Genomic DNA, 26,123 nt, shown 5'->3' on the forward strand with positions numbered 1-26,123 from the left:
TTATTTGTTTGCTTACTATTGAGTTCTTTATACATTTTATATATTAACCCCTAGTCAGATGTATAGTTTGCTAATATATTCTCCCATTCAATAGGTTATCTAATTACTCTGTTATTTTCTTTACTGGGCAGAAGCTTTTAGTTTGATGTAGTCCCATTTGTCTCTTTTTGCTTTTGTTGCCTGTGCTTTTGGAGTCATATCCAAAAAATCATTTCCCAGACCAATGTTATGAAGCTTTTATGTTTTCTTCTAGTAGTTTTAATTTCAGGTCTTATATTTAAATCTTTAATCCATTTTGAGTTGATTTTTGTATATGGTGTGAAATGAAGGTCTAATTTCATTCTTCTGCATGTTAATATAGTTTTTCCCAGCACCATTTATTGAAGAGACTGTCTTTTCTCCATTATGTTCTTGGCATCTTTGTTAAAAATCAATTGGCTGTAAATGTCTGGATTTACCTGTGGCCTCTCTATTCTGTTCCATTGGTTTGTATGTCTGTTTTTATGCCAGCACCATGATATTTTGATTGCTATAGCTTTGTTATTTTGAAATCAGGTAGTGTGATACCTCTGGTTTTGTTCTTTTTGTTCAAGACTGATTTGGCTATTCAGGCTTTGGTGGTTCATACAAATTTTAGAATTTTTAAAAAATTTCTGTGAAAACTGTCATTGGAATTTTGATTGATAGGCTGGCATTGAATCTATAGATTGCTTTGGGTAATACAGATATTTTAACAAGATCAATTCTCTCAATCCATGAACAAGGGATATCTTTCCATTTATTTGTCTTGTTCAGTTTCTTTTATCAGTGTTTTATAGTTTTTAGTGTACAGCTCTTTTACCTCCTTGGTTAAATTAATTCCTAAGTTTTTTTTTTTTTTTTTTTGGTAGCCTTTGTGAATGGGATTGTTTTCTTGATTTCTTTTTTGGATAATTTGTTGTTATGTTGTTAGTATACAGAAATGCTACCAATCTTTGTGTGCTGATTTTGCATCCTGAAACTTAACTGAATTCGTTTATTAGTTCTAATAATTTTCTGGTGGAGTCTGTAGGGTTTTCCATATGTAAGATCATGTTGTTTGTAAAAAGAGAGTATTTAACATCTTCCCTTCTGATTTGGATGCCTTTTATTTCTTTCTCTTTCCCAATTGTTCTGGCTAGGATTTCCTGTACTATATTGAACAGAAGTGGTGAGAGTAGGGGCCCTTATCTTATTCCTGATCTTAGCGAAAAAGTTTGCAGCTTTGTACCATTGAGTATATTAGCCATGGTCTTGTCATATATGGCCTTTATTATGTTGGGATACATTTTTCCTATACCTAATTTGCTGAGAGTTTTATCATGAAAATATACTGAATTTTGTCAAGTGCCCTTTCTGTATCTATTGAGATGATGGGATGGTTTTGGCCTTCACTCTGTTAATGTGGTGTATCACATTTATTGATTTGTATACTTTGAACCATCCTTGAATCCCAGGGATATATCCCACTTCATCATGGTGAATGATCTTGTTAATATGCTGTTGAATTTGGTTTTCTAGTATTTAAAAAATGACATTATTTTAAAAATATCATTGTAAATCCATGACATGTTAACATAAATGACATATTTTTATGGAAAAATCTACATTTTCTCAAACAAAAAATTTCATGAGAAGAATGGCATTGTTTTTTAACATGTTTGCAATTTTCCTTTCTTTTTTTTTTTTCTCTCTCTTTCTTTCTTTCTTTACAAAGTTTCACTCTTGTTGCCCAGGCTGGAGTGCAATGGTGTGATCTCGGCTCACCACAACCTCTGCCTCCCAGGTTCTGGTGATTCTCCTGCCTCAGCCTTCCGAGTAGCTGGGATTACAGGTGTGCACCACCATGCCCAGCTAATTTTTGTATTTTTAGTAAAGACAGCGTTTCTCCATGTTGGTCAGACTGGTCTCGAACTCCCAACCTCACGTGATCCACCTGCCTTGGCCTCCCAAAGTGCTAGGATTATAGGCATGAGCCATTGTGCCCAGTACATGTTTGTAATTTTCATTAAAGTTTGACAATGGAAGAATTCTGCATTCTCATATCTGCTTCTGCATTTAGTCTGGGGCAATTTGTTTTGGTTGAAGTACATGAAGAAAATGCAGCTTTATACATTTCAGTTAATTGTGGGTATTCTTTCTTGATACTATGCTAAAAGTTGGCAGGTAATAGTTTCTTTAAAGTTTACTTGCATAAATTCATATCAATGAATTTTTCCTACTAACACTAAATTTCATTGATCTACCATATGAGTGTGTGTGTATATATATATGTATTACATTTATATATTACATATATATATATATATTTTAGATGGAGTCGTACTCTGTCACCCAAGTTGGAATGCAGTGGCACAATCTTGGCTCACTGCAACCTCTGCCTCCTGAGTTCATGGTGCATGTGCACTGCCACGCCCAATAATATCATGCATTGGTCATATGGAAAATACTGGTTTACTGGGCTACATAGCTCTTCCAAATGTTGGCACATTTCATTATATGATATCAAATATTCATTTTGCTAATATTACCAACCATCTCAGGAGATGAATTGGGAAGCTATATTGGGAAGCTATCAAGCTCATGGTGGGACATTTAAATTTTCCAAAATTATAAGCTTGAATCTTATCATTGACAACAAATACTATTAGCTGTCTTACTAGATATGACAACCTACTTCATACATTTTTGAGGAAATGTCTGCCAAAAACCCAAATCTGAGTAATTATAGTTTGCATATTTACTATTCTTTCAAGTAAAAATGGTATTTCCTTTTTAAAAAAGAGGCTAACTCATCTTGCAACTCAAACAATTGCACAAGTGATTTTCTTTGAGACCATTGTCCTACTTCTGTACACAGTAAACATGCTTTATGTTTGGGAAATAAGTGCTTAATAGGTAGAGGGTTTTATTTTAGAGTGAGGAAATGTTTTGAAATGGGACAGAAGTAGTGGTTGGATAACTTTGTGAATGCACAAAATTCAACTGAATTGTCCACTTAAAATGATTAATTTCATGTTATATGAATTTCACCCCAATTTAAAAAGTGAAAAAATTGCTTTATGTGTAATTTCCAATCCATCACACAGAATCGTAGAAATACTTATATTCAGGCTGGGAGTGGTGGCTCATGCCTGTAATCCTAGCACTTTGGGAGGCCAAAGCGGGCAGATCATGAGGTCAGGAGTTCGAGACCAGCCTGGCCAACATGCTGAAACCCCATCTCTACTAAAAATACAAAAACCAGCTGGGTATGGTGGCAGGTGCCTGTAATTCCAGCTACTTGGGAGGCTGAGGCAGGAGAATTGCTTGAACCCAGGAGGTGGAGGTTGCAGTGAGCCGAGGTTGCGCCACTGCACGCTAGCAGCGAGACTCCATCTCAAAGAAAAAAAGACTTGTATTCAAATATATAGAAATAATAAAATAAATATTTTTTTACTGCTTCATCAATGATTTTCTTTTTCTTTTTTTAAGATGAAGTCTCACTCTGTCGCCCAGGCTGGAGTACAGTGGCACAATTTCGGCTCACTTCAATCTTTGCCTCCTGAGTTCAAGTGATTCTCCTGCCTCAGCCTCTCAAGTAGCTGGGATTACAGGCAAGTGCCACCATGCCCAGCTAATTTTTGTATTTTTTGTAGAGATGGGTTTTCACCATGTTGGCCAGGGTGGTCTTGAACTCCTGATCTCAGGTGATCTGTCCACCTCGGCCTCCCAAAGTGTTGGAATTACAGGCATGAGCCACCACGCCTGGCCTCATCAGTGATTTTCTTAAGTGAAATTGGCATTTGGTTTACTACCAGTGTATGCTGGTGGAGTACAATGGCTACTAGTACATAGCATATCACTGCCTTGATTTGTGATAAAGTGACACCAATTTTACCACCACTGCTTTTGCACCATTAGTGCAAATGTCAACACAGTAAAAAGGGCAAATAATTTCTTAGTATTATTATGAAAATAGTATGTATGTATGTGTGTATTTATTTATTTATTTTAAGGCGGAGTCTCACTCTGTCGCCCAGGCTGGAGTGTAGTAGCACAATATCGGCTCACTGCAACCTCCACCTCCTGGGTTCAAGCAATTCTCCTGCCTCAGCCTCCCGAATAGCTGGGACTACAGGCGTGCGCCACCATGCCCAGCTAATTTTTGTATTTTTAGTAGAGACAGGGTTTCACCATGTTGACCAGGATGGTCTCGATCTCTTGACCTCATGATCCACCTGCCTTGGCCTCCCAAAGTGCTGGGATTGTAGGCGTGAACCACCGTGCCTGGCCTAAGTTTTGTATTTTTAGTAGAGACAGGGTTTCATTATGTTGGCTAGGCTGGTCTCAAACTCCTGACCTCATGTGATCCGTCCTCCCCAGCCTCCCAAAGTGCTGAGATTATAGGCATGAGCCACAGTACCTGGTCTTTGAAAACAGTTTTGACCCAACTAGACTCCTGAAAAAGTCTCAGGACCCTCCAGGGACCTGTGGACTATGCTTTGAGAATCACTGCTTTAGGCTCAATCAGAGTTGAAATTACCCTCCCCTACAGTAGGGTTGCAGTACGGTGTTTAGAAAATCCCAGGAGACATTGAATCATAGCAACATGATTCAACTCTAGTTTCTGTCTGGCCCGTGGCAGATTGTTCCTCAAAGTCTGAAAACCATAGTTACTCCTGTCTGCTAGCTGGATTAGGATATTAAGGAGACACGGAAGAGCTTATGGGCTAATTCACAGAAAGTGCTCACTCAAATGAGAGACATTTATCATTAAACAGTATTACTCAGTGTTAGGAAGTCTGCATTTTGGGAGGTTGCGGGGCCGTTGCCTTTCAGGGCTCCTGCATGACTTCAGGAAGCCTCTAACCTTCAATCAGCCTTTCCATTTGTTTTAGGCTATTTCAGAGTCCCTGTGCAGATGGAAGAACATTTTCAGCTTTGAGGATAGGATGGGGAGCAAGGCTGAAAGGACAGCAGCAGGAGGAGGAGAAGGTCAGGCAGGTAGAGGACCTCACATGAGAAATAGGGCAGTGAGATGAAGCCTGGGTTGGTTCCCCTCTTTCCTTGACTCAGTGCACAAAGCTGGGGGTCTTTGTCTTCAGCCAAAGCACACAGGGATCCTGTCCACTGGTTGGGCTTTTCATGGGATATAAAACATGCTCAAATCCATTACCTCAAAGAACCCTAACACGCTTCTATAAGGTAAGCAGGTTAGTGATTACCACTCTACAGGGCGATGAGGAAACTGACGCATAGAAAAGGGAAATCAGAAGCAGGTATGGGGAGGTGCCAAGATTCAAATTTAAGTCTTTAGAGACAGACCAGCTTTCTTTCTATTGTGTCTCCTTAGGCCCTTCCTCTTCAAGTGAGTTTTCAAGGTCATGCTGCAGTTTTCTCTTTCTTATTTATAAATAATTTACTAAAGTCTGACTTAAAGGTAAGCAGATGGGCAGCAGTGGGATGAGACATAGTATAAAGTTGACAAGCATGCACTTGGAGTCACATCATCTGGATTTAAATCCTGACCTTTATGACTTCTTTATGTGTAAAATGGAGGACAGTAACAATACTTGCCTATAGCATTGTTGTAAAGATTACATTATTTTTAAATTAAATTAAATTAAATTATTTTTGTGACAGTCTCACTCTGTCGCCCAGGCTGGAGAGTGGTGGCACAATCTTGACTGACTGCAACCTCTGCCTCCTGGATTCAAGCAATTTTCCTGGGTAAGCAATTTTTGTCCTGAGTAGCTGGGATTACAGGCACCCAGTACCATGCCCAGCTAATTTTTGTATTTTTAGTAGAGATTGGGTTTCACCATGTTGTCCAGACTGGTCTCGAACTGCTGACCTCAGGTGATCTGCCTGCCTTGGCCTCCCAAAGTGCTGGGCTTACAGGTGTGAGCCACTGTGGCCGGCCTAAGATTACATTAGATATACATGTAAAGTGCTCACATAGCGCGAGCCACAGTTGAAATGTTAAATCCAGCCAGTTGCTGTGGTGAATGCCTCTAGACCCAGTAGGGAAGCCGAGGCAGGAGGACTGCTGGAGCCTGGAAGTTCAAGGCTATAGTGTGCCAATATCTGGTCTGTGAATAGCCACTCATTCCAATCCACCTTAGCTATTATGAAAATGAGAAGGTGCGAATAGTGTGATTTCATGGGCATAGAGAAATTTCTCCCATGTCCCAAATACTGGTTGAAGATTCAATTGAAGATTACTTACACCAGATTAAAAGGCAAACATGATGACATTCTGTCTAAAAAGAGGCCCAAAATTACATGCCATCTCCTTCGCTCTCCCATTGTTAATTCCTGGGGAGCTGTGGGATTGGCTGAGCGGATGCTGACTGCCTATTGGCAGAACTCTTTGCCCTGTGCCATCTCATTGGGAGCTAGGTAGCCTATGGGTGGGCTGTCCTGGAGTCAGGTGCTAGCTTCAGTTCAATCAGAGGCCACCCACCTGTGGAAGTTCATCTTATGCCTTTTCACGGAGCAGGGGAATTTCCCTGCACCAGGTCTTGGTGGCTGATGAGAAAACCTTAGTTTGTGAGACAATGGGAAAAACAGGTTGGAAAGTCCTTTTATTTTTTTTTTCCTTAATTTTTAAAGTTTAAGTCTGGGCGCTGTGGATCACACCTGTAATCCCAGCACTTTTCGAGGCAGAGGCAGAAGGATCGTTTGAACTCAGGAGTTCAAGACCAGCCTGGGCAACATAGTCAGACCCGCCCTCCATCTCTATGAAAAATACAAAAATTAGCCAGGTGGGGTGGTGCACACCTGTAGTCCCAGCTTCTCAGGAGGCTAAGGTAGGAGGATAGCTTGAGCCTTGGGAGGCAGAGGTTGCAGTGAGCAGAGATCAATCCACTGCACTCCAGCCTGGGCAACAGAGTGGGATCTTGCCTGTCTCTTTTTTTGTTTGTTTATTTGTTTTGTTTTGTTTTTTGAGGCAGAGTCTCATTCTATCTCCCAGGCTGGAGTGCAGTGGCGGGATGTCCGCCCACTGCAACCTCCGCCTCCAGGGTTCAAGTGAGTCTCCTGACTTAGCTTCTGGAGTAGCTGGGCTTACAGGCGCACACCACCACGCCCGGCTAATTTTTTGTAATTTTAGTAGTGATGAGGTCTCACCATGCTGGCCAGGCTGGTCTCAAACTCCTGACCTCGTGATCTGCCCACTTCAGCTTCCCAAAGTACTGGGATTACAGGCGTGAGCCACCGCACCCGGCTGAGACCTTGTCTCAAAATAAAATAAAATATAAAAAATAAAATAAAAACTTTAAGTCATTCATCAATTTTGTGTATTTACTATTTCTTTTCCCATTCCATAAAGTCTGCAGTCATACAACAGAAAGGGAAAATCAGGACAGCCACATATAAATAAAGGTGCAAAGTTGAGGCAAGAGTGGACCTTCACTGAGCTTCTCATTTAGAGCTGGGCTTTCTGGAAGCCAGAGTGAAAAGAGAGACACAATCAGCTGCGTAACAGTTATCAGAAAGTAGGAAGTGCACCGTTTTTTCTCATAGTAAAGCAAGGGCTTTCCAAGCTTTGAACTCTAAAGTAATTTCTTTCGTTCTTTCTTTTTTCTCGTTCTGACGCCCAGGTTGGAGATGCAGTGGCACAATCAGGGCTCACTGCAACCTCTGCCTCCCAAGCTCAAGCCATCCTCTCCCTCAGTCTCCCAAATAGCTGGGACTACAGGCATGCACCACTACGCCTGGCCAGTTTTTTGGTATTTTTTTGTAGAGAGGGGATTTCGCCATGTTGCCTAGGCTAGTCTCGAACTCCTGAGCTCCAGCAATCTGCCCGCCTCGGCCTCCTATAGTGCTGGGATTTCAGGCATGAGCCACTGTGCCCGGCCTAAAGTAATTTCTTTTTTAATTTTTTTTAATTTTTTTTAATTTATTTTATTTTATTTATTTATTTATTTTTTTTTTTTGAGACGGAGTTTCGCTCTTGTTACCCAGGCTGGAGTGCAATGGCTGGATCTCGGCTCACCGCAGCCTCCGCCTCCTGGGTTCAGGCAATTCTCCTGCCTCAGCCTCGCGAGTAGCTGGGATTACAGGCACGCGCCACCATGCCCAGCTAATTTTTTGTATTTTTAGTAGAGACAGGGTTTCACCATTTTGACCAGGATGGTCTCGATCTCTTGACCTCGTGATCCACCCGCCTCGGCCTCCCAAAGTGCTGGGATTACAGGCGTGAGCCACCGCGCCCGGCAGTAATTTCTTACTTGAGATTTTATTTCAGGCTACTGTGTCATGCACTGGGCAGTACAGCCTGGTGGGTGAGAACACAGTGTTTTTTTGTGTTTTTTTTTGTTTGCTGGTTTGGGTTTGAATTTTGTTTTAATATGTGCAATTTATTCTGTGCTTCATTTTCTTCATCTGTAACATGGAGATAACGGTGTCTACCTATTAAAGTTGTGAAGATTCAACTAGATGAGTTGTAAAAATAAATGTTAGCTGTTAGTTTTTTTTGTTTGTTTGTTTTGTTTCTGTTTTTTTTTTTTTTTTTTTTTGAGACAGAGTCTTGCTCTGTTGCCCAAGCTGGAGTGCTGTGGTGTGATCTCAGCTCACTGCAACCTCCGCCTCCTGGGTTCAAGCAATTCTCCTGCCTCAGCCTCCTGAGTAGCTGGAATTACAGCCTCCTGACACCACGTCCTGCTAATTTTTGTATATTTAGTAGAGACGGGGTTTCACCATGTTGGCCAGGCTGGTCTCTAACACCTGACCTCAGCTGATCCACCTGCCTCGGCCTTCCAAAGTGCTAGGATTACGGGTGTGAGCCACTGTGCCCAGCCAGCTGTTAATCGAGAAATTCGACTGCCTACGACTTACCTGCACAGTTCTAGGTGCTGGGGAAATAGTGATGAACAAGACAAACAAGATCCTTATCTTCAAGTAGCTTTAACATTCTAGTGGAGTAAAAAGACAATAAACGTTGAAAATAAATTTCAGAAAGTGCGATGGAAGAAACTTTATAACAAATGCAGAAATAGATTTCATTTGACTAGTCCTTCCAGTTTCCAGAAAAGTCAAGGCTAGAATGTTAAAATGCAACTCAGAGGAGGTGCATCTGTTAGGGCCTAAGGTAATGCAATCCTGGTTTGTGGAATTCTGCAGGCTAGTGTAGGTAGGTTACAATTTTTTTTTTGGTTGTTTTTTATTTCGTTTGAAAAGTCACTTCTTCCCGCTGAGCTTTTGATTAGGAGCTGAAGTTGAATCAGTTTGAAATTGTATTCTGGACCGAGCACGGTGTCTCATGCCTGTAATCCCAGCGCTTTGGGAGGCCGACATGGGGAATTGCTCGAGCCCAGGAGTTCCAGACCAGCCTGGACAAAATGGCAGAAACTTCATCTCTACAAAAAATACAAAAATTACCCGGGCATGATGTTGTGTGCCTGTAGTCCCTGCTACTCAGGAGGCTGAGGTGGGAGGATCGCTTGAGCCCAGGAGATGGAGTTTGCAGTGAGCCAGGTGCCACTGCACTCCAGCCTGGGTGACAGAGCCAGACTCTGTCTTAAAAAAAAAAAAGAGAGAGAAAGAAAAGAAAAATTGTATTCTGAATACAACCTCTAAAACATTATATTTACTTGCATTATATTAAACTGGTTTTATCGTGATCACAATTGCAGGTGAAAGATGCCAGTATTTTTCTATTTTTCTGGTAAGTAGAGTGAGCCATGTCTTGCCCAGGGTTACAGAGCTTGGAAAAGATGCCTCCTAAATAAACCTGTAGGACCACCTTTGGTTTTCTTCCAGATTTTTTTTGTCATCTCTTTTCCTCCGCCCATTTCCCATCTGTCTAGCCCATCTTTCTCCGCTGGGCTTTTTTGCGAGCCTCTGCCTAGCCGCGGGTATTAGTCTGGCCTGCAGCCCCGCCCATCTCCTGGGGCGTGACCACCTGTCCAGTCCCCGCCCCCGTCCAACAGGGGAGACCCGCCTCCTTTCCCGGACACCCGGCTCAGCGCCCTAGCTTGCGCGCGCGCCCCCGCTCGTCGCCCGGCTCGGCATCGGGAGCGCGCTCTGTGTGGCCGCTGCCGCCATGTTGTTGTGGTTGTGAGAAGGCAGCATCGGCGGCGGCGGCGGCTGCGGAGTAGCTGCGGAACGAGACGCCCCAGCGGCTCAGGCACTGCTCCGCGCCGACCCTGGCAGGGAGCCTGGTGGGGTGGCGGAGGAGGAGGCCGTGCCGTGGCGGACCTCGCCATGTCCTGCTGCCCGGTAAGAAGCCCACCCCCATCCCCTGTCTCCTCGGGAGGTGAAGAGGAGCTGGAGGAGGGGCCGGCCTCGGTCTCGGCCCGGGCCAGGCGGCTGTCACCCTCTGAGGAGGCAGTGGCCTGGAAGGGCTGGGGACTGCGTGCGGGGCCCGGGGAGGGGCGTCCCGGGCCATCGCCGCCGCCAGGGGGAGGCGCTGGGAGTGGGAGTGGAAATGGGAGCTCAGCGGCCGAGCTCGGCCCGGACCCTAGGTGCTGGGGAGGCGGGGTCCCGTGCTCGGGCTGCCTTCCCGGACCTGTGGGAGATGGGCCCGTGTGGCTCCGGGTGTGGGACGTACCCCCGGAGCGCCCGGGGTTATTCCCACGGACTCCCGGGAGGTGGGTGTGCGCCCTTTGCCCACTACCGGGTCTGTGGGGATCCGTCGTTGCCAGAGACTGGAGGTCGGGGGTCATGGGAGCCCCGGGGCGCACGGTGCGGGCCTGGGCATTGTGGAACGGAGGAGTGACCGCCTGATCGTGCAGCAGGACATCCTCCTGACCTGGTAGTACTTAGGTGGGAAGGATGGTTGGGGGCAGTTTGCGTAGCTCAGGGAACACTGGTCAGACTGCTCCGCAATTGTTTACAGTGTTATTTCTCGGGGAGAAATTTTGCTTGGCATTTCCGGACCCATAAGATTATATTGTCGGTAGTGTTTTAGACTGGAAAACTTAGTCAAAATTAAGGTGTAGATTTTATGGTCACATTAATAGACTCCCCTGGAGTTTGATAATCTCACTTGTGAGTTTTGCACATGGATTACTCTTAGGTATTGATGTTCAACTTCAAATGTCATTTCCAGACCCAGGCCTAAATTCTTACTGTTCTAGTATCTTGATATCCACTTTGTTTTCTGACATCTTTTTTTTTGAGACGGAGTCTTGCTCTGTCGCCCAGGCTGGAGTGCAATGTGGCACGATCTCGGCTCACTGCAACCTCCGCCTCCCTGGTTCAAGCGATTCTTCTGCCACAGCCTCCCTAGTAGCTGGGACTACAGGTGTGCACCACCACGCCCGACTAATTTTTGTATTTTTAGTAGAGACGGGGTTTCACTGTACTGACCAGGCTGATCTCGAACTCCTGACCTCGTGATCCCGCCTCGGCCTCCCAAAGTGTTGGGAATACAGGCGTGAGCCACCACGCCCTGCCTGTGACATCTGTTTTTTCACAACCAAACCAAACAAAACCCCAAAACCATATACTTTCTTAGTTGAGGTTCAACTTTCTCATATGTGAATGATAATGCCATGAGAGGCCTGGGTTGAATTACAGGAGATGATTTTTTTTTTTAAATGTCAAATGTTTGTGATTTGTCCACGGAGAGGTGGTGGGGACCTTACCCTTTCAGATTCAGGGTTGTTCAGTAGGACAGGAGACATTGATGGCATGCAGAAAGTCTTCCCTTTATATGGCCTGTGACTTGGGTAGGCTAGAAGAGCTTACAGAATGATACTTTCTTTTTTTTTTGAGATGGAGTCTTGCTCTACTGCCCAGTCTGGAGTGCAGTAGTGCGATCTCTGATCACTGCAACCTCCGCCTCCCGGGTTCTAGCAGTCCTCCCACCTCAGCCTCCCAAGTAGCTGAGATTACAAGTGTGGGACACCACGGCCGGCTAATTTTTGTATTTTTAGTAGAGACCGGGTTTCGCCATGTTGGCCTTGCTGGTCTGGAATTCCTGACCTCAAGTGATTCGCCTGCCTTGGCCTTCCAAAGTATTGAAATAACAGGCGTGAGCCCCCAGCCAGAATGGCGCTGTTTTGAGACCCAGTATAGTATGTGATATTAAACTAAATTTGGAGGATTCTAGAATTTTAGATTGGCTGCCTATGAAGACCTCTTTTGGCTCCAATTACTCCCTCATTTTCAGGTGACTCAGAGAACTTCAAGTGACCAGCACAATGGTACAGCCCTGCTTGTAGTTAATGGCCAGCCATAAAAGAACCCAAGTTTCTCAGCTCATAGCTGAGTTTCTTCAGTGGTTGTCTAGTTTAAGGTGATCATTAGAAATAGTATGGACTATCTAAATTCCTCGAACTTATGCAGGACCTGATGAATTAAGATCTCTGAGGATAGGGCCTGGGAATACATCCTTACAAAGCTCCCTGAATGATTCTGGTCAGCAAGGCATGTGAACTTTTGCTTTAGGTTGGTGGGTATTCCAAAGAAGTCCCATTAATTATGACTTCTCAGGGTGCTTTTGTTTATAGATCTTTAAGGATTTCGGAGGCGGAGAAGAAGGGGAAGCCTGAGAAACTTAAAGAGATGCAAATTGAGCATCTCTTAAAATATAATGGATTTATGTAGGGGAAACAGATTTGTTGCCAAAAGTTAATTTGTGCACAAGAAACACACCTGATAAAATTCGATGCTGAATTATTGGAGATATACTGTATCCAGAGATATATTGAAGAATCCAGAGGAAATAAACAGAGAAGGAGAGGGAGCAAGTAAGCTCATAAAGGGGTCCTCTGAAGATGCTTCCCAATATCATGGTTGCTCCTAAACCATCTGACTCAGATTTCTAGTGGAGGGTAGGATGGGTGTGTTAGCAGTCATCTGAGACCAGGGTTGTGAACCAGGAAGGGTTACTATGGATTGTGAAAAGTTCTTGAAATTTGCCACAGGCATGAGGAGTGGTAAAGTCAGTTTAAAAATTTGCTGTAGTTCTAGTTAACACGTTCACACTTTCTTTAGTAAAGTGGAATGCTGAGTTAGCAAAGGAAGTATTCATGTTTTAGAGGAGGTGTGGCGAAGGTTGTTATAAGTTTGGAAGAGGTGGAAGAAAATGTTGTTATAGTTGTGTAGAGTAGTGAAGGACTTTGTTAATATCCTGTCAAATCATAGAGTAGTATTTTTAGAGAGTTGCACCCAGCTGTCCATTAGAAGAGCCAGAGGCCTTGTCTGTTTTGTTCCCTGATGTCCCCAGTACCCAGTGCAGTTATCAGCATATTCTATGCCCTCAGATATTTTTTTTAGTAAGTGAATAGTATTGATACGGAAAAAAGAACAGTTATGGTAGTTTATAGCAGTGTTAGTTATTAAAAGCTAATTGATGTTTTGCATTGGATTAAACAGCAAGTTTTTGATCAACTAGGGCTCTGGATAAGAAATTAAAAAAAAAAAGCCAGCTTTCAATGCTTGTTGTTTGGAATTTTTGAGATTCCTTTAAGAAATTGCTTTCTAAAGACTGTCGTGAACATTATTGTGTCTCCTAGTTTTTAAATCTTAATGTCTTTTTTAGATGTTAGTTACTTTCTAAGAGCACATTAAATGCAGAGGTAGTACAGAATAATGGGAAGTTCTGGATTGACAGACAGACATATATGCTGAGTCCATCTGTGTCATTAATTGCTGTTGGGAATGTCACTTAACTTCTCTGGGTGTCAGTTTCCTCATCTATACAATTAATGGCCTATAGTCTTTGACCTCAAGTAGTTTCTGTAGCCTCATTCTGCACATTTTTAATGATTTCTAATTATGTTATTATTCATCTCATATAGGTAGATGAACCTTTCTCATTTAAAAGAAACATGATTCTGTGTTGGGTTCTGCTTTTAGCTTGAGGATTTTAGACATTGTACAAAAGTGCTCCAGAAATTGAATGTATGTTGCAAGTATTATGTAAAAAGAACATGCTCAGGCTGTTGTAATTCGCTTAGTGTTGAAATCAAATCGGATTTTACGTTGGGAACTTCATAATTTAGTGTGAAGCCACAGGACTTGAGAATGGTTTGGGGGGAGTTTGTGTCATTTATATAGCTAGTTATTTCTTTCCACCCAATTCTGTAATTTTCTATGGTGAATATATACATAAATTTATCATCAGCGAAACATTGATTTAACATATAAGATATCAGATTTATATTGGATTGAACTAGGACTCCAAGTTACTTTAGAGGCTACCAAAATTACTAACATGTCATTGCTATATATATATATATTTTTTTGAGTCAGAGTCTCGCTCTGTTACCAGGCTGGAGTGCAATGGCACAATCTCAGCTCATTACAACCTCCACCTCCCAGGTTCAAGTGATTCTCTTGCCTCAGTCTCCCAAGTAGCTGGGACTACAGGTGTGCACCACCACGCCCAACTAATTTTTTGTATTTTTAGTAGAGACGGGGTTTCACCATGTTAGCCAGGATGGTCTCGAGCTCTTGACTTCATGATCCACTTGCCTCAGCCTCCCAAAGTGCTGGGGTTACAGGCATGACCCATTGCACGCAGCGTCATTGCTATTTTTAATCTTAATTTTATGATATCATCAATACATCATGCTTTTATCTTTACTTTTGTATCTAGAAACAATATACCTTTTAAGCTCACATTTGTATCAGATATTAAAAATGAAAATTGTAGCATGAAAGTGGATAGAACAGTAAATCTTGGGTTCAAGCCTGGGTTGTATTCTTCATTAGCCGTGTTTTTTTTGGCAAGCCACATAACCCCTCTCTGAGCTCCAATTCCCTCATTAGTGAAAGGAAGAAGAGCAACTTCTCTACTTTTCTAACAAAGTGCCAGAGAGGCTCAAATGGAATAGTGTATATGAAAAGTATTCTAAAAATGTAAGGGGTTGGTATTAGAATCCTATTTTATTTCTTGGAAGAATTGGCTTGTGAAGCAGTGGTAAACCTGGTACATGTTTTCAAGTGCAGAATTTACCAGTGTCACTGATAAGGCAACAGAAATTCTGCTTCTGTACTCTGCCTGGAGAAACCTTTCAGCACATGTATCCTCTTTGCCAGTAGGAATAGTCACAATGTTTTAGGAACTTCAGAGGAACCTGGGATGTCTCACATTTATGCCAAGATCTGTACTTGGAATAGACTTGATAGATTTCACCCATTTTCTTACGTTGGAGCAGTGGTGGAAGGTGGTAGGACCAAGGAGTTTAGCATGTTCTGTGTAAAGTTTTAAGGCTGTGTTTTTAAGTAGCAGGTGGCAGTGTCGTAGGGTAATGAAATCAATGTTCTTACTTAAAAAAGTATTTTGAAAAAGAGAATATATCGGTGCATTGCATAAAGTAAAAGTAAATATTGATTTGGGAAACTTTTGTTTCCTTTTAAAAGATACGTTTATGTGTGTATACTTGGTTGCAGTGTAAAATGTATTTTTTCTTTTTAAAAATTATTATTTTCATTTTTTGTAGAGACAGGTTTTTGCTACATTGCCCATGCTGGTCTTGAACTCCTGGGCTTAAGTAGTCCTCCTGCCGTGGCCTCCCAAAGTGCTGGGATTATAGACATGAGACACTGTACCTGGCCTAAAAGGTTATTTTTTTATTTTATTTTATTTTTTTGAGACGGAGTTTTGCTCTTGTTACCCAGGCTGGAGTGCAATGGCACGATCTCGGCTCACTGCAACCTCTGCCTCCTGGGTTCAGGCAATTCTCCTGCCTCAGCCTCCTGAGTAGCTGGGATTACAGGCACGCGCCACTGTGCCCAGCTAATTTTTTTGTATTTTTAGTAGAGAGGGGGTTTCACCATGTTGATCAGGATGTCTCGATCTCTTGACCTCGTGATCGACCCGCCTCGGCCTCCCAAAGTGCTGGGATTACAGGCGTGAGCCACCGCGCCCGGCCTAAAAGGTTATTTTTTCTTTTGGGTTGTGATAAAACTCCGTTGTAGTTGTTTAGGTATATAGTACTTGTGCAATGTGGATAGAATGACTGTCTATAAAATAGGTATGAAACAAATGAAAAAAAAAGAAAATTGCGAAGGTGGGTTTCCTTAAAGCTATTCTGTTAGCAGTGAAGTACCTCATAGCTTTGTTCTAAATTGTTGATTTAATGAACAAAGCACATAAACTTATGCTATGATAATATTCTTAAGTATCCTTTTCCCTTAAGATTGAGTATGGAGTACTTGGTAACCACAGAGATATTGTTTTGATGCTGATAACTCAGATATTCAGAATGATTCTGTTATGACAGATGGTAGCAAGTTTTTCTCATTTCACCTATCTGGGGTCTAAATCTAATTTCTTTAGTAGTTAATACTTTTGTAACTTAGTTACAGAAGAGGAATAGAAACTTACTTTGTTTTCAGAATTATTCATAGATTTATAATCTGGAAAAGTATAAGGAAATTATAAGTATATTGATAAATCATGACGTAACTGGTAAGGATTGGTATAAAGACAAGATGGTTAACTTGAAATAGGGTTGTTATTTATTCGATGCCTATCATTTTTACATGAGATAAAACAAATATTTAATTAAGTATTTAGATTGATTCTACAAATGACATGGGAAGACAGAGTGTTTATAATGAGTTTTAGAAGTGATATAGGACAATAATTTGGAATTTTAACTTAATCTCATTTTAAATTTCAAAATGAAATTATATATGATTATGAAAGCTACAGAACCTTTTTTTTTTTGAAACAGAGTCTTGCTCTGTTGCCCAGGCTGGAGTGCAGTGGCATGATCTTGGCTCCCTGCAGCCTCTGCCTCCCGGGTTCAAGCGATTCTCCTACCTCAGCCTCCTAAGTACCTGGGACTACAGGCACGAGCCACCATACCTGGCAAATTTTTTGTATTTTTTAGTAGAGACAGGGTTTCATCATGTTGGCCAAGATGGTCTCAATCTCCTGACCTCATGATCCACCCGCCTCGCCTCCCAAAGTGCTGGGATTACAGGCATGAGCCACCTCACCTGGCCCAGGATAAATTCTTAAAAGCAGGTTTATTAGCTGGGCATGGTGGCTCATGCCTGTAATTCCAGCACTTTGGGAGGCCAAGGTGGGCAGATCACCTGAGGTCAGGAGTTCAAGACCAGCCTGGCTAACATGGCGAAACCCCATCTCTACTAAAAATATAAAAATTAGTTGGATGTGGTGGTAGGAGTCTGTAATTCCAGCTACTTGGAAGACTGAGGTATGGTGAATCACTTGAGCCTGGGAGATAGAGGTTGCAGTGAGCTGAGATCAAGCCTCTGCACTCCAGCCTGGGTAACAGAGTGAGACTCAGTCTCAAAAGAAAAAAAAAAAGTGGGCTTATTGGGTCAGAGGGTATATGTGTTTTAAATTTGGATATACTCAAGATGCCCTTTAGATAGAATGTCTATTTGAAATTCCCATCAACAGCATAGTAATATTCAATTCCATATATTTCTTGCTAGTAATTTCTCATCTTTAGCTTCTTGTTGGGAGTTTAAAATAGTTTGAAACTGTTTTTCTTCTGTTTCTTTTTCAGCATCAGGACTTCCCTCCATAGCTTAACTCTGGAGAGGGAGCTGATAAAAATGAAAGTTCAGTGACAAGGGAGTAGTGTAGACCAGTGGTCTTCAAACTTTTTGGTTGCTTACGCCATCACTAAAAAATTTTGAGCATTAAGCAGGTTCAGTACATCGTCCTATGGTCCCAGCTACTTGGTTGGCTGAGGCAGGAGGATTTTTGAGGCCAGGAATTCAAGGCTATGGTTCACTGTGATTGTGCTTATGAATATAGCCACTGTACTCCAGCCTGGGCAACATAGTGAGACACTGTTTCTTTAAAAAAAAAAAAACAAAACTGATGGGATGGGAAGAATGAAGTTAGGAAAAAAATTGATACCACTTCATGTTGTTGCTTTGAAAAAAGAGAAAAAGAAAAAAATTGAGCATCAATTTTTTTTTTTTTTTTTGAGATGGAGTCTCACTTTGTTGCCCAGGCAGGAGTGCAGTGGTTCGATCTTGGCTCACTGCAACCTCCGCCACCTGGGTTCAGGCAATTCTTCTGCCTCACCCGAGTAGCTGGGACTACAGGTGTGTGCCACCATACCCAGCTAATTTTTTTGTATTTTTAGTAGAGACGGGAAACATCTTGGCCAGGCTGGTGTTGGACTCCTGACCTTATGATCTGCCTGCCTTGGTCTCCCGAAGTGCTGGGATTACAGGCATGAGCCACTGCACCCAGCCTTTTGAGCATTAATTCTTAATCCTTAGGTATTTAATTTGCAAAGAATAAACATAGAAACTGATTATTGTGGACTTTATAAAATGCAAACAAAAAATTAACAAGGATGGTAATTAAAAATGAAGTTCAGATATTTTCCTTTTTTACCCTGGGGCATCTTGGGTACTCCTGGAGGTGTGTGTGCGTGTGTATGTGTGTGTATATATATAATGTATATATATTTTAGAGACAAGAGTCTTGCTGTGTTACCCGGGCTGAAGTGCGGTGGTGCAATCTTGGCTCACTGCAACCTCCATCTCCTGGGTTCATGTGATTTTTGTGCCTCAGCCACTCAAGTAGTTGGGATTACAGGTGTGTGCCACCATACCTGGCTAATTTTTGTATTTTTTTAGTAGATACGGGATTTTGCCACGTTGGCCAGGCTGGTCTGGAACTCCTGGCCTCAAGTGATCTGCCTGCGTCGGCCTCCCAAAGTGCTGGGATTACAGTTGTAAGCCATCGTGCCCGGTCTTCTGGAGGTATGTTATACTTGCTTTGGCTGCTACTGCTTTAGACTCTTAAGGTTTAATATTGGGCATTTATAGATGCTTGTTTTTGGGCATTTCACTAGTTTTGCAGATGGCCCAGTTTAGTTGGATTATGAATGCCTTTAAACTGTCCCATGCTAGGCTGGGTGCGGTAACTCATGCACTTTGGGAGGCTGAGGTGGGCAGATCACGAGGTCAGGAGATCGAGACTACCCTGGCTAACATGGTAAAACTAAAATACAAAAAATTGGCCAGGTGTGGTGGCTCACGCCTGTAATCCCAGCACTTTGGGAGGCAGAAGCAGGGGGAGTTTGAGACCAGCTGACCAACATGGAGAAACCCCCATCTCAAAAACAAACAAACAAAAATACAAAAAAATTGGCTGGGCATGGTGGCATGCACCTGTATTCCCAGCTACTTGGGAGGTTGAGGCAGGATAATTGCTTGAACCCGGGAGACGGAGGTTGCAGTGAGCCAAGATCGTGCCACTGCATTCCAGCCTGGTTGACAGAGTGAGACTCCATCTCAAAAAAAAGAAAAAGTTCCATGTCCTTGAGAGTCATATTTGCAATATCTGCAATAAGGGCAAAAATAAATTTAAAGCATCAGTTTGATACTTTTTGCATTGTTGAGGTGGCTGAATTTGAATAGGGTAAATCATAGGATAAGAAGCAATATAGTCTATTTCTTTTCAATATGAATAATTGATATTGTGTAGAGCATGTTTTTAAAAATTACATTTTTTGGAAAGCAGTTTGGCAGTAATATATATCTCTCTGTTTTTAAAGAGGTTAGGTCTTAGAGACTGAGTGAAGGGATGAATAATTGCTACTTGCTCTCCTTTGATCTCAAAATAACACAATTAACCTGATTTGGAATAACCTGAGCCTATAACAAACTTTCCATGATGATTCTTAGATTAAAACATAATTTTTTCTTGAATTTGAATAAGTTGCTTTTGATTTGTGGCTGCCTGCTTCTCAACCCCCATAAATTAGAAAATCAGGAAACAAGGCTTTTTGTATTAGAAAAAAATGAGTTTTTTCTCTCCCATTATGGGGAAATTAATTTCAGTTATTTCATATGGGTCATTGGCAGAGAAAGATAATATTAAAATCTTAGAGACTGTGAAAAGATTATATTAAGCAACTTGAATGATTTTTTTTTTTTGCCATTTAAAAGAAATGAGATAATTTATATCAAAGATGATTGCTGTATACAGTGCTTTGCACAAAAGGCCACATATCCCTTTTTACCTTAGGTAACATGATTTATAAGCTACTTTCACATGTATCTTCCTAGATCATCACAAGGATTTGAGATCATCATTTAATCAGCCTTGAGGCCACATGCCTAGTGTTTGACATCATATTTTAAGAGATAGACTGAAGGTTCTGCAAAAGTAGGGACTGGTGGCTGTTCTCTCCCTTACTCCCTAGCACTTCATACAGTGCCTGGTATAGAGTAAGCTATCAATATTTATAGACTAACTGTTTAAACTCCTGCTTATTTATTTACACATGGAAATAAGTTATAGCATTATAAAACCAACACTTACTTTTCTATAGTTAGATTGTTCCTTCAGCTGATGTGCACAGAAAATATTTTTGTGGAAGAAGTCATGAATTTTAGATCAACCTTTCACATATCTCTTTACTTTCTCTTAAGATACTTTAATGGTGACAAAAAATACTCTGTCATTCCTTTCACTGTTTGTATAACTCCTGTGGCAAGACTATATATTTGTGTATATATTTGTATGTATATATGTATATGCATATTTGTATATGTGTATTTGTTTATTTAGTGGGCTGCTGTTTATAAAGAAAATATACTCATTAGTTGGTCTTTGCATACATAATGGTTCCCAAAACATGGACTCCATGGTTTGCTCTGAGTGAATGAAAAAGAGCAGGTATGATTCCCCTCATCTTTGTCATTCTTCTCAGTTTCCTGTACATATGGTTGACTTACTCATCGGTAAGTGTAACTTCTTTACACTGAAGAAAATTAGTCTTCCAAAAAACTAGGCCGAGGCGGGTGGATCCCAAGGTCAACAGATCGAGACCATCCTGGTCAACATGGTGAAACCCCGTCTCTACTAATACAAAAAATTAGCTGGGCACGGTGGCGCGTGCCTGTAATCCCAGCTACTCAGGAGGCTGAGACAGGAGAATTGCCTGAACCCAGGAGGCGGAGGTTGCGGTGAGCCGAGATCGCGCCATTGCACTCCAGCCTGGGTAACAAGAGCGAAACTCCGTCTCAAAAAAAAAAAAAAAAAAAAAAAAAAACTAGTAGGCTACTTCCCCCTTGTTCTACAGTACTTAAAATCCTGTTTGGTAAATGAACTAATACACTTTTATATACAAAGGAGACCCTGGATGGCCAGGAATGGAAATAATAGTAGTGATTAATTTCTCTCTTGGTGGGATAATGTGAGTTTTTTGCTTCTTTTTCTTTTATAGTTTCTCAGTTTTCTAAAATGAGCATGTGTTACTTTTCAATTAGCAATAATCGCGCCTCGGGTAAACCTCATTGGCTACGATACTGCCACTGCGCAAAGCTATGTATTACTTTTATAAGTAGGAAAAACTGATATTTTATTTTATTTTTTATTGTTTAAGATGGAATCTCACTTTATGACCCAGGCCGGAGTGCAGTGGTGTGATCTCAGCTCATTGCAGCCTCTGCCTCCCAGGTTCAAGTGATTCTCGTATTCAGCCTTCCAAGTAGCTGGGATTGCAGGCACAAGCTACCACAGCTGGCTAAGTTTTTGTGTTTTTTTAGTAGAGATAGAGTTTCGCCTTGTTGGCCAGGCTGGTCTTGAACCCCTGACCTCAGGTGATCACTTGACCTCCCAAAGTGCTGGGATTACAGGTGTGAGCCACCATGCTCAGCCGAAAACTGATATTTTAAAGTCTTTATATTTCATTGGATGTCTTGTGAAGGTTTAAGTCACGTCACCATTGAGAAAGTGGTTGGTTAACTGGTTCCAGTTCTCAAGAGGAGTGGCAGCTGTAGGAAGTAGTATGAGAGGAATGGGGCAGGTAAGCCGATTTGAACTTTATCATTGTGAACTCCACTGTGACTAAAGACATCCTGGGATTTGATCACAATTAAACACAAGAGGACTTAGCCATCCAGTTTTTCTGTTTATAAGCTGATTGAGAATGATGAAAGACACCTTAAGAAAAATCAGTTTGTATGGACTCTGTAAACACAGAACTCAGCTTGAACTCCCAAGTTCTGTATGTGTATGTGTGTGTTGTGATGTGTTGTAACTATCAAGTGGAGTTGTAGCAACTCAGATGGGATATGGTTTATATTAATACATCTAATATGGATTGGAAGATATTTAGGCAAATGATTTTTATTATGATAGTATAGACTCATTGGAGTTTTGGTGTTAATATACAGCTGGGAGTTGAGCCAGTCTAAGTTTGTATACCCATCTGGTGATATTTTAGGAAGAGCTATGTCATATATCCTCTAGAGTTTAAGTGATTAGAGCCTGTTGGCTTTTGCTGTTAGTTTACTGCACACTTATAGTGCATTAAATGCTTCTGTGAATGGAGAACATCATTCAAAAAGGTTAGATTTCTGGGTTAAGACATTTGTTATTATCTGGCTTTACTTTATTCTTTTAAAGAGTAAGAATAGCTGGGCGTGGTGGCTCATGCCTGTAATCCCAGCACTTTGGGAGGCTGAGGCGGGCAGATCTCAAGGAGTTCGAGACCAGCCTGGCCAACATAGTGAAACCCCATCTCTTAAAAAAAGGAAAAGTAAGATTAGGCCAGATGTGGTAGCTCACGCCTATAATCTCAGCACTTTGGGAGGCCAAGGTGGGCAGATGAGGTCAGGGGTTTGAGACCAGCCTAGCCAACATGGTGAAACCCTGTCTCTATTAAAAATACAAAAATTAGCTGGGCTTGGTAGAGAGCATCTGTAATCCCAGCTACTCGGGAGGCTGAGGCAAGAGAATTGCTTGAACCCAGGAGGCGGAGGTTGCAGTGAGCCAAGATTGTGCCACTGCACCCCAGCCTGGTTGACAGAGGGAGGCTCTGTCTCAAAAAAAAAAAAAAAAAAAGTTGAGGAGCAGTTGAGGTAATAAATGTAGGTTGGTGCAAAATTAATCGTGGTTTTGGATTGCAAATTCTAAATTATTTAAACTAGGCCCAAACACATCTTTATTAATCAAAATAGGAACCATTACAATCAACGCATTTTTGCCAACGAGAAATAAATTTGTTTATTCCTGTAGTGTAAAAATCTGTGCTTTGGAATTCGATGAACTCTTGGAAAGCGTTTTATGCATACTGCTGGTTGTGGAAGCATTTTCCCTGCAAAAATTTTTCTAGATGCTTGGAAAAGTGGTAGTCGGTTGGGAAGAGATCAGTTGAATATGGTGGATGAGGCAAAACTTCGTAGCCCAGTTCATTCAACTTTTGAAGTGTTGGTTGTGCAGTGTGGGGTCAGGTGTTGTGGAGAAGAATTAGGCCTTTTCTGTGGACCAATGCTGGCTGCAGGTGTTGCAGTTTTCGGTGCATCTCATCGATTTGCTGAGCATCCTTCTCAGATGTATTGGTTTTGCCAGGATTCAGAAAGTTATAGTGGATCAGACCGGCAGCAGACCACCAAACAGTGACCATGACCTCTTTTTGTTTCAAGTTTGGCTTTGAGAAGTGCTTTGGAGCATCTTCTCAGTCCAACCACTGAGCTGATCTTCACTGTTGTCGTATAAAATCCACTTTTGTCTCATGTCACAATCCGATCAAAAACTGGTTTGTCATCGTTACAAAGAATGAGAAGACAACACTTCAAAACAACAATTTTTTAAATTTTCTGTCAGCTCATGAGGCACCCACTTATCAAGCTTTTTCACCTTTGTTTCACCATGTTGGCCAGGCTGGTCTTGAACTGACCTCAAGTGATCTGCCCATCTTGGCCCCACAAAGTGCTGGGATTACAGGGGTGAGCCACTGCACCTGACCTATATTTGTTTCTAAAAGTTAAAATATGTGACCAGGCACAGTGGCTCATGCCTGTAAACCCAGTACTTTGAGAGGCCGAGGCGGGCAGATCACCTGAGATTGGGAGTTTGAGACCAGTCCGACCAACATGGAGAAACCCCATCTTTACTAGAAATACAAAATTAGCCCAGCCTGGTGGGGCATGCCTGTGATCCCAGCTATTTGGGAGGCTGAGGCAACAGAATCGCTTGAATCCAGGAGGCAGAGTTTGCGGTGAGCCAAAATCATGCCATTGTACTCCAGCCTGGGCAACAAGAGTGAAATTCTGTCTCAAAAAAAAAAAAATTAAAATATGTATACAGTTGGAGTCCATTTTGTCATCCTCTTAGATCCTATTATGCAGAAGTTATTTATCTTTTTAGCCCATGCACTTGTATTCTTCCTACAAATATCTATATATATTTAACATGTAGTATTATTGTGTTTCAAATATATATATTTTAGAATGTGTATGATATACATTCTATAATTTGAAAAATGACATTTATGTTGATACATGTGTATTATTATTATTAATATTTTTGAAACAGTCTTGCTGTCACTGAAGTGCAGTGGCATAGTGTTGGCTCACTGCAACCTCTCCTCCCAGGTGCAAGTGATTCTCAAGCCTCAGCCTCCCGAATGGCTGGGATTACAGGTATGAGCCACTGCACCTGCCTTACTTTATTTATTTTAATAGCTGTGTAGTATTCAGTCATATGAATGAATAGGACGCAATTATAGTCCTTTATTGGTAGTTGTTTTCAACAAATACACAAATGCAAAATGTTTCCTTGAATTGGGTCAAACTATATATATTGTTCTAAATTAGCACAATATATTTTCTCTCTTTTTCTCCCAATAATAATAGTGTACAGATTTGTTACACGGGTATATTGCATGAGGTTTAGGGTACAGTTGATCCCACTACCCAGGTAGTAAGCATAGCACCCAGTAGGTAGTTTTGTTTAATTTTTTTGAGACAGGGTGGGTCTCTGTCCCCCAGGCTGGAGTGCAGTGTTAACGATCACTGCTCACTATAGTTTTGATCTCTTGGGCTCAGTTGATCCTCCCAGCTCAGTCTCCTGGGTAGCTGGGACTACAGTGGTGGGCCACCATGCCCTGCTAATTTTTTTTTTTTTTTGAGACAGTCTCATGCTGTCACCAGGCTGGAGTGCAATGGCGCGATCTCGGCTAACTGCGACTTCTGTCTTCTGGTTTCAAGCAGTTCTCTTGCCTCAGCCTTCTGAGTAGCTGGAACTACAAGCATGCACCACCATGCACGGCTAATTTTTTTGTGTTTTTTGTAGAGACTGGGTTTTGCCCTGTCACCCAGGCTGGTCTTAAACTCCTGGATTCAAACAATCCACCCACCTCAGCCTCCCACAGTGCTGGGATTATAGGCATGAGCCACTGTACCCAGCACCCAGTAGGTAGTTTTGAACCCTCACTTCTTCCCATCCTTTCCTATCTGTTAGTTCCCTGTATCTATTGTTCCCATGTTTACATCCATGTTTACCCAATGATTAGCTTAGGATGCTGATCTCCAGCTGCATGCATGTTGCTGCAAAGGACATGATTTTGTTGTGGCTGCAGTGAACCTTTGGGTAAAGAAAATTTACAAAAATATCTCACATCCCTTTTTTTAAAAAATGAAAGTAAGTAGTAGTAATTTATAGTTCAGATCCACTTTATAAGTGAGTCACTGATAAAGACAATAGTTACACACTTTATAACATTTCCTTGATGTGGCAAATTTTTCTCGTTTTGTTTTTGTTTTATGTGAGTTAATTTGGATGAGACTTTCTTGAATTACTTACATTTATAGCATTTATCTCCAGTGGGGTTGAGATGAGGAGCCTTCAGTCCAACAAAGTTGTATACATACATTCATGGAGATGACACTTAGGTTATTTAATCAGGAAACACTCATACTTGTCCACATGTAGATGCTACATGTGGAGTTAGTCCTATTCTTTGGAAATTTCACCATGTTGCTCTTGCTGATCTTGAACTCCTGAGCTCAATTGATCCTTCCACTTTGGCCTCCCAGAGTGCTGGGATTACAGGCATGAGCCACTGTGCCCAGCCAGAAATGTTATTTTAATTCTATAGTATATAATATACAGTATATGTCATTGTGATTACAGTATATGTTTATTCCATAAGCAGCAAATTGACTCCTTCAACAGTTTTAATAATTTTCCGGTTGTTTTGTCTTTAGTGTCCCAGGCAAATAATGCTATTGTCTTCAATCACATTATTGATTAGTTCATCCCATTTTTCATATTGATCTTTTTTTGGATATTAAATAATACAGACTACTGTAATAATAAAAAAAGATGGAAAGCCTCACCAATTTGCATGTCATCCTTGTGCAGGCACCATGCTAATCTTGTGTTGTTCCAGTTTTAGTATATTTGCTGCTGAAGCGAGCAC

General features: G+C 41.6%; 1 protein-coding gene and 2 pseudogenes across 6 annotated transcripts in view; 1 reads left to right on the forward strand and 2 right to left on the reverse strand.

Moving 5' to 3' along the window:
- MTMR3 (myotubularin related protein 3) overlaps positions 1–26,123 on the forward strand; it is a 250,652-nt gene that overhangs the window by 109,529 nt on the left and 115,000 nt on the right. For 3 of the 6 annotated variants that reach the window (XM_012464973.3, XM_012464977.3, XM_012464979.3), the window contains exon 1: positions 10,027–10,224. Coding sequence is in view for 1 of the 6 variants with exons in the window: in XM_064367885.1 (XP_064223955.1) it covers positions 18,541–18,666 (126 nt within the window). In the remaining 5 variants the exon portion in view is untranslated. Of the gene's footprint in view, positions 1–10,026; positions 10,225–18,540; positions 18,667–26,123 lie in introns of those variants that run through there. The other 3 variants (XM_064367885.1, XM_012464970.3, XM_012464966.3) reach the window with 3 other exon arrangements.
- On the reverse strand, positions 21,128–21,240 carry LOC135271352 (U4 spliceosomal RNA; annotated as a pseudogene).
- LOC135271370 (U6 spliceosomal RNA) lies at positions 26,021–26,119 on the reverse strand (annotated as a pseudogene).

This window comes from Aotus nancymaae, unplaced genomic scaffold (assembly GCF_030222135.1).
Source record: "Aotus nancymaae isolate 86718 unplaced genomic scaffold, 86718_ANA_hifiasm-v0.15.2.pri h1tg000076l, whole genome shotgun sequence".
Lineage (NCBI taxonomy): Eukaryota > Metazoa > Chordata > Mammalia > Primates > Aotidae > Aotus > Aotus nancymaae.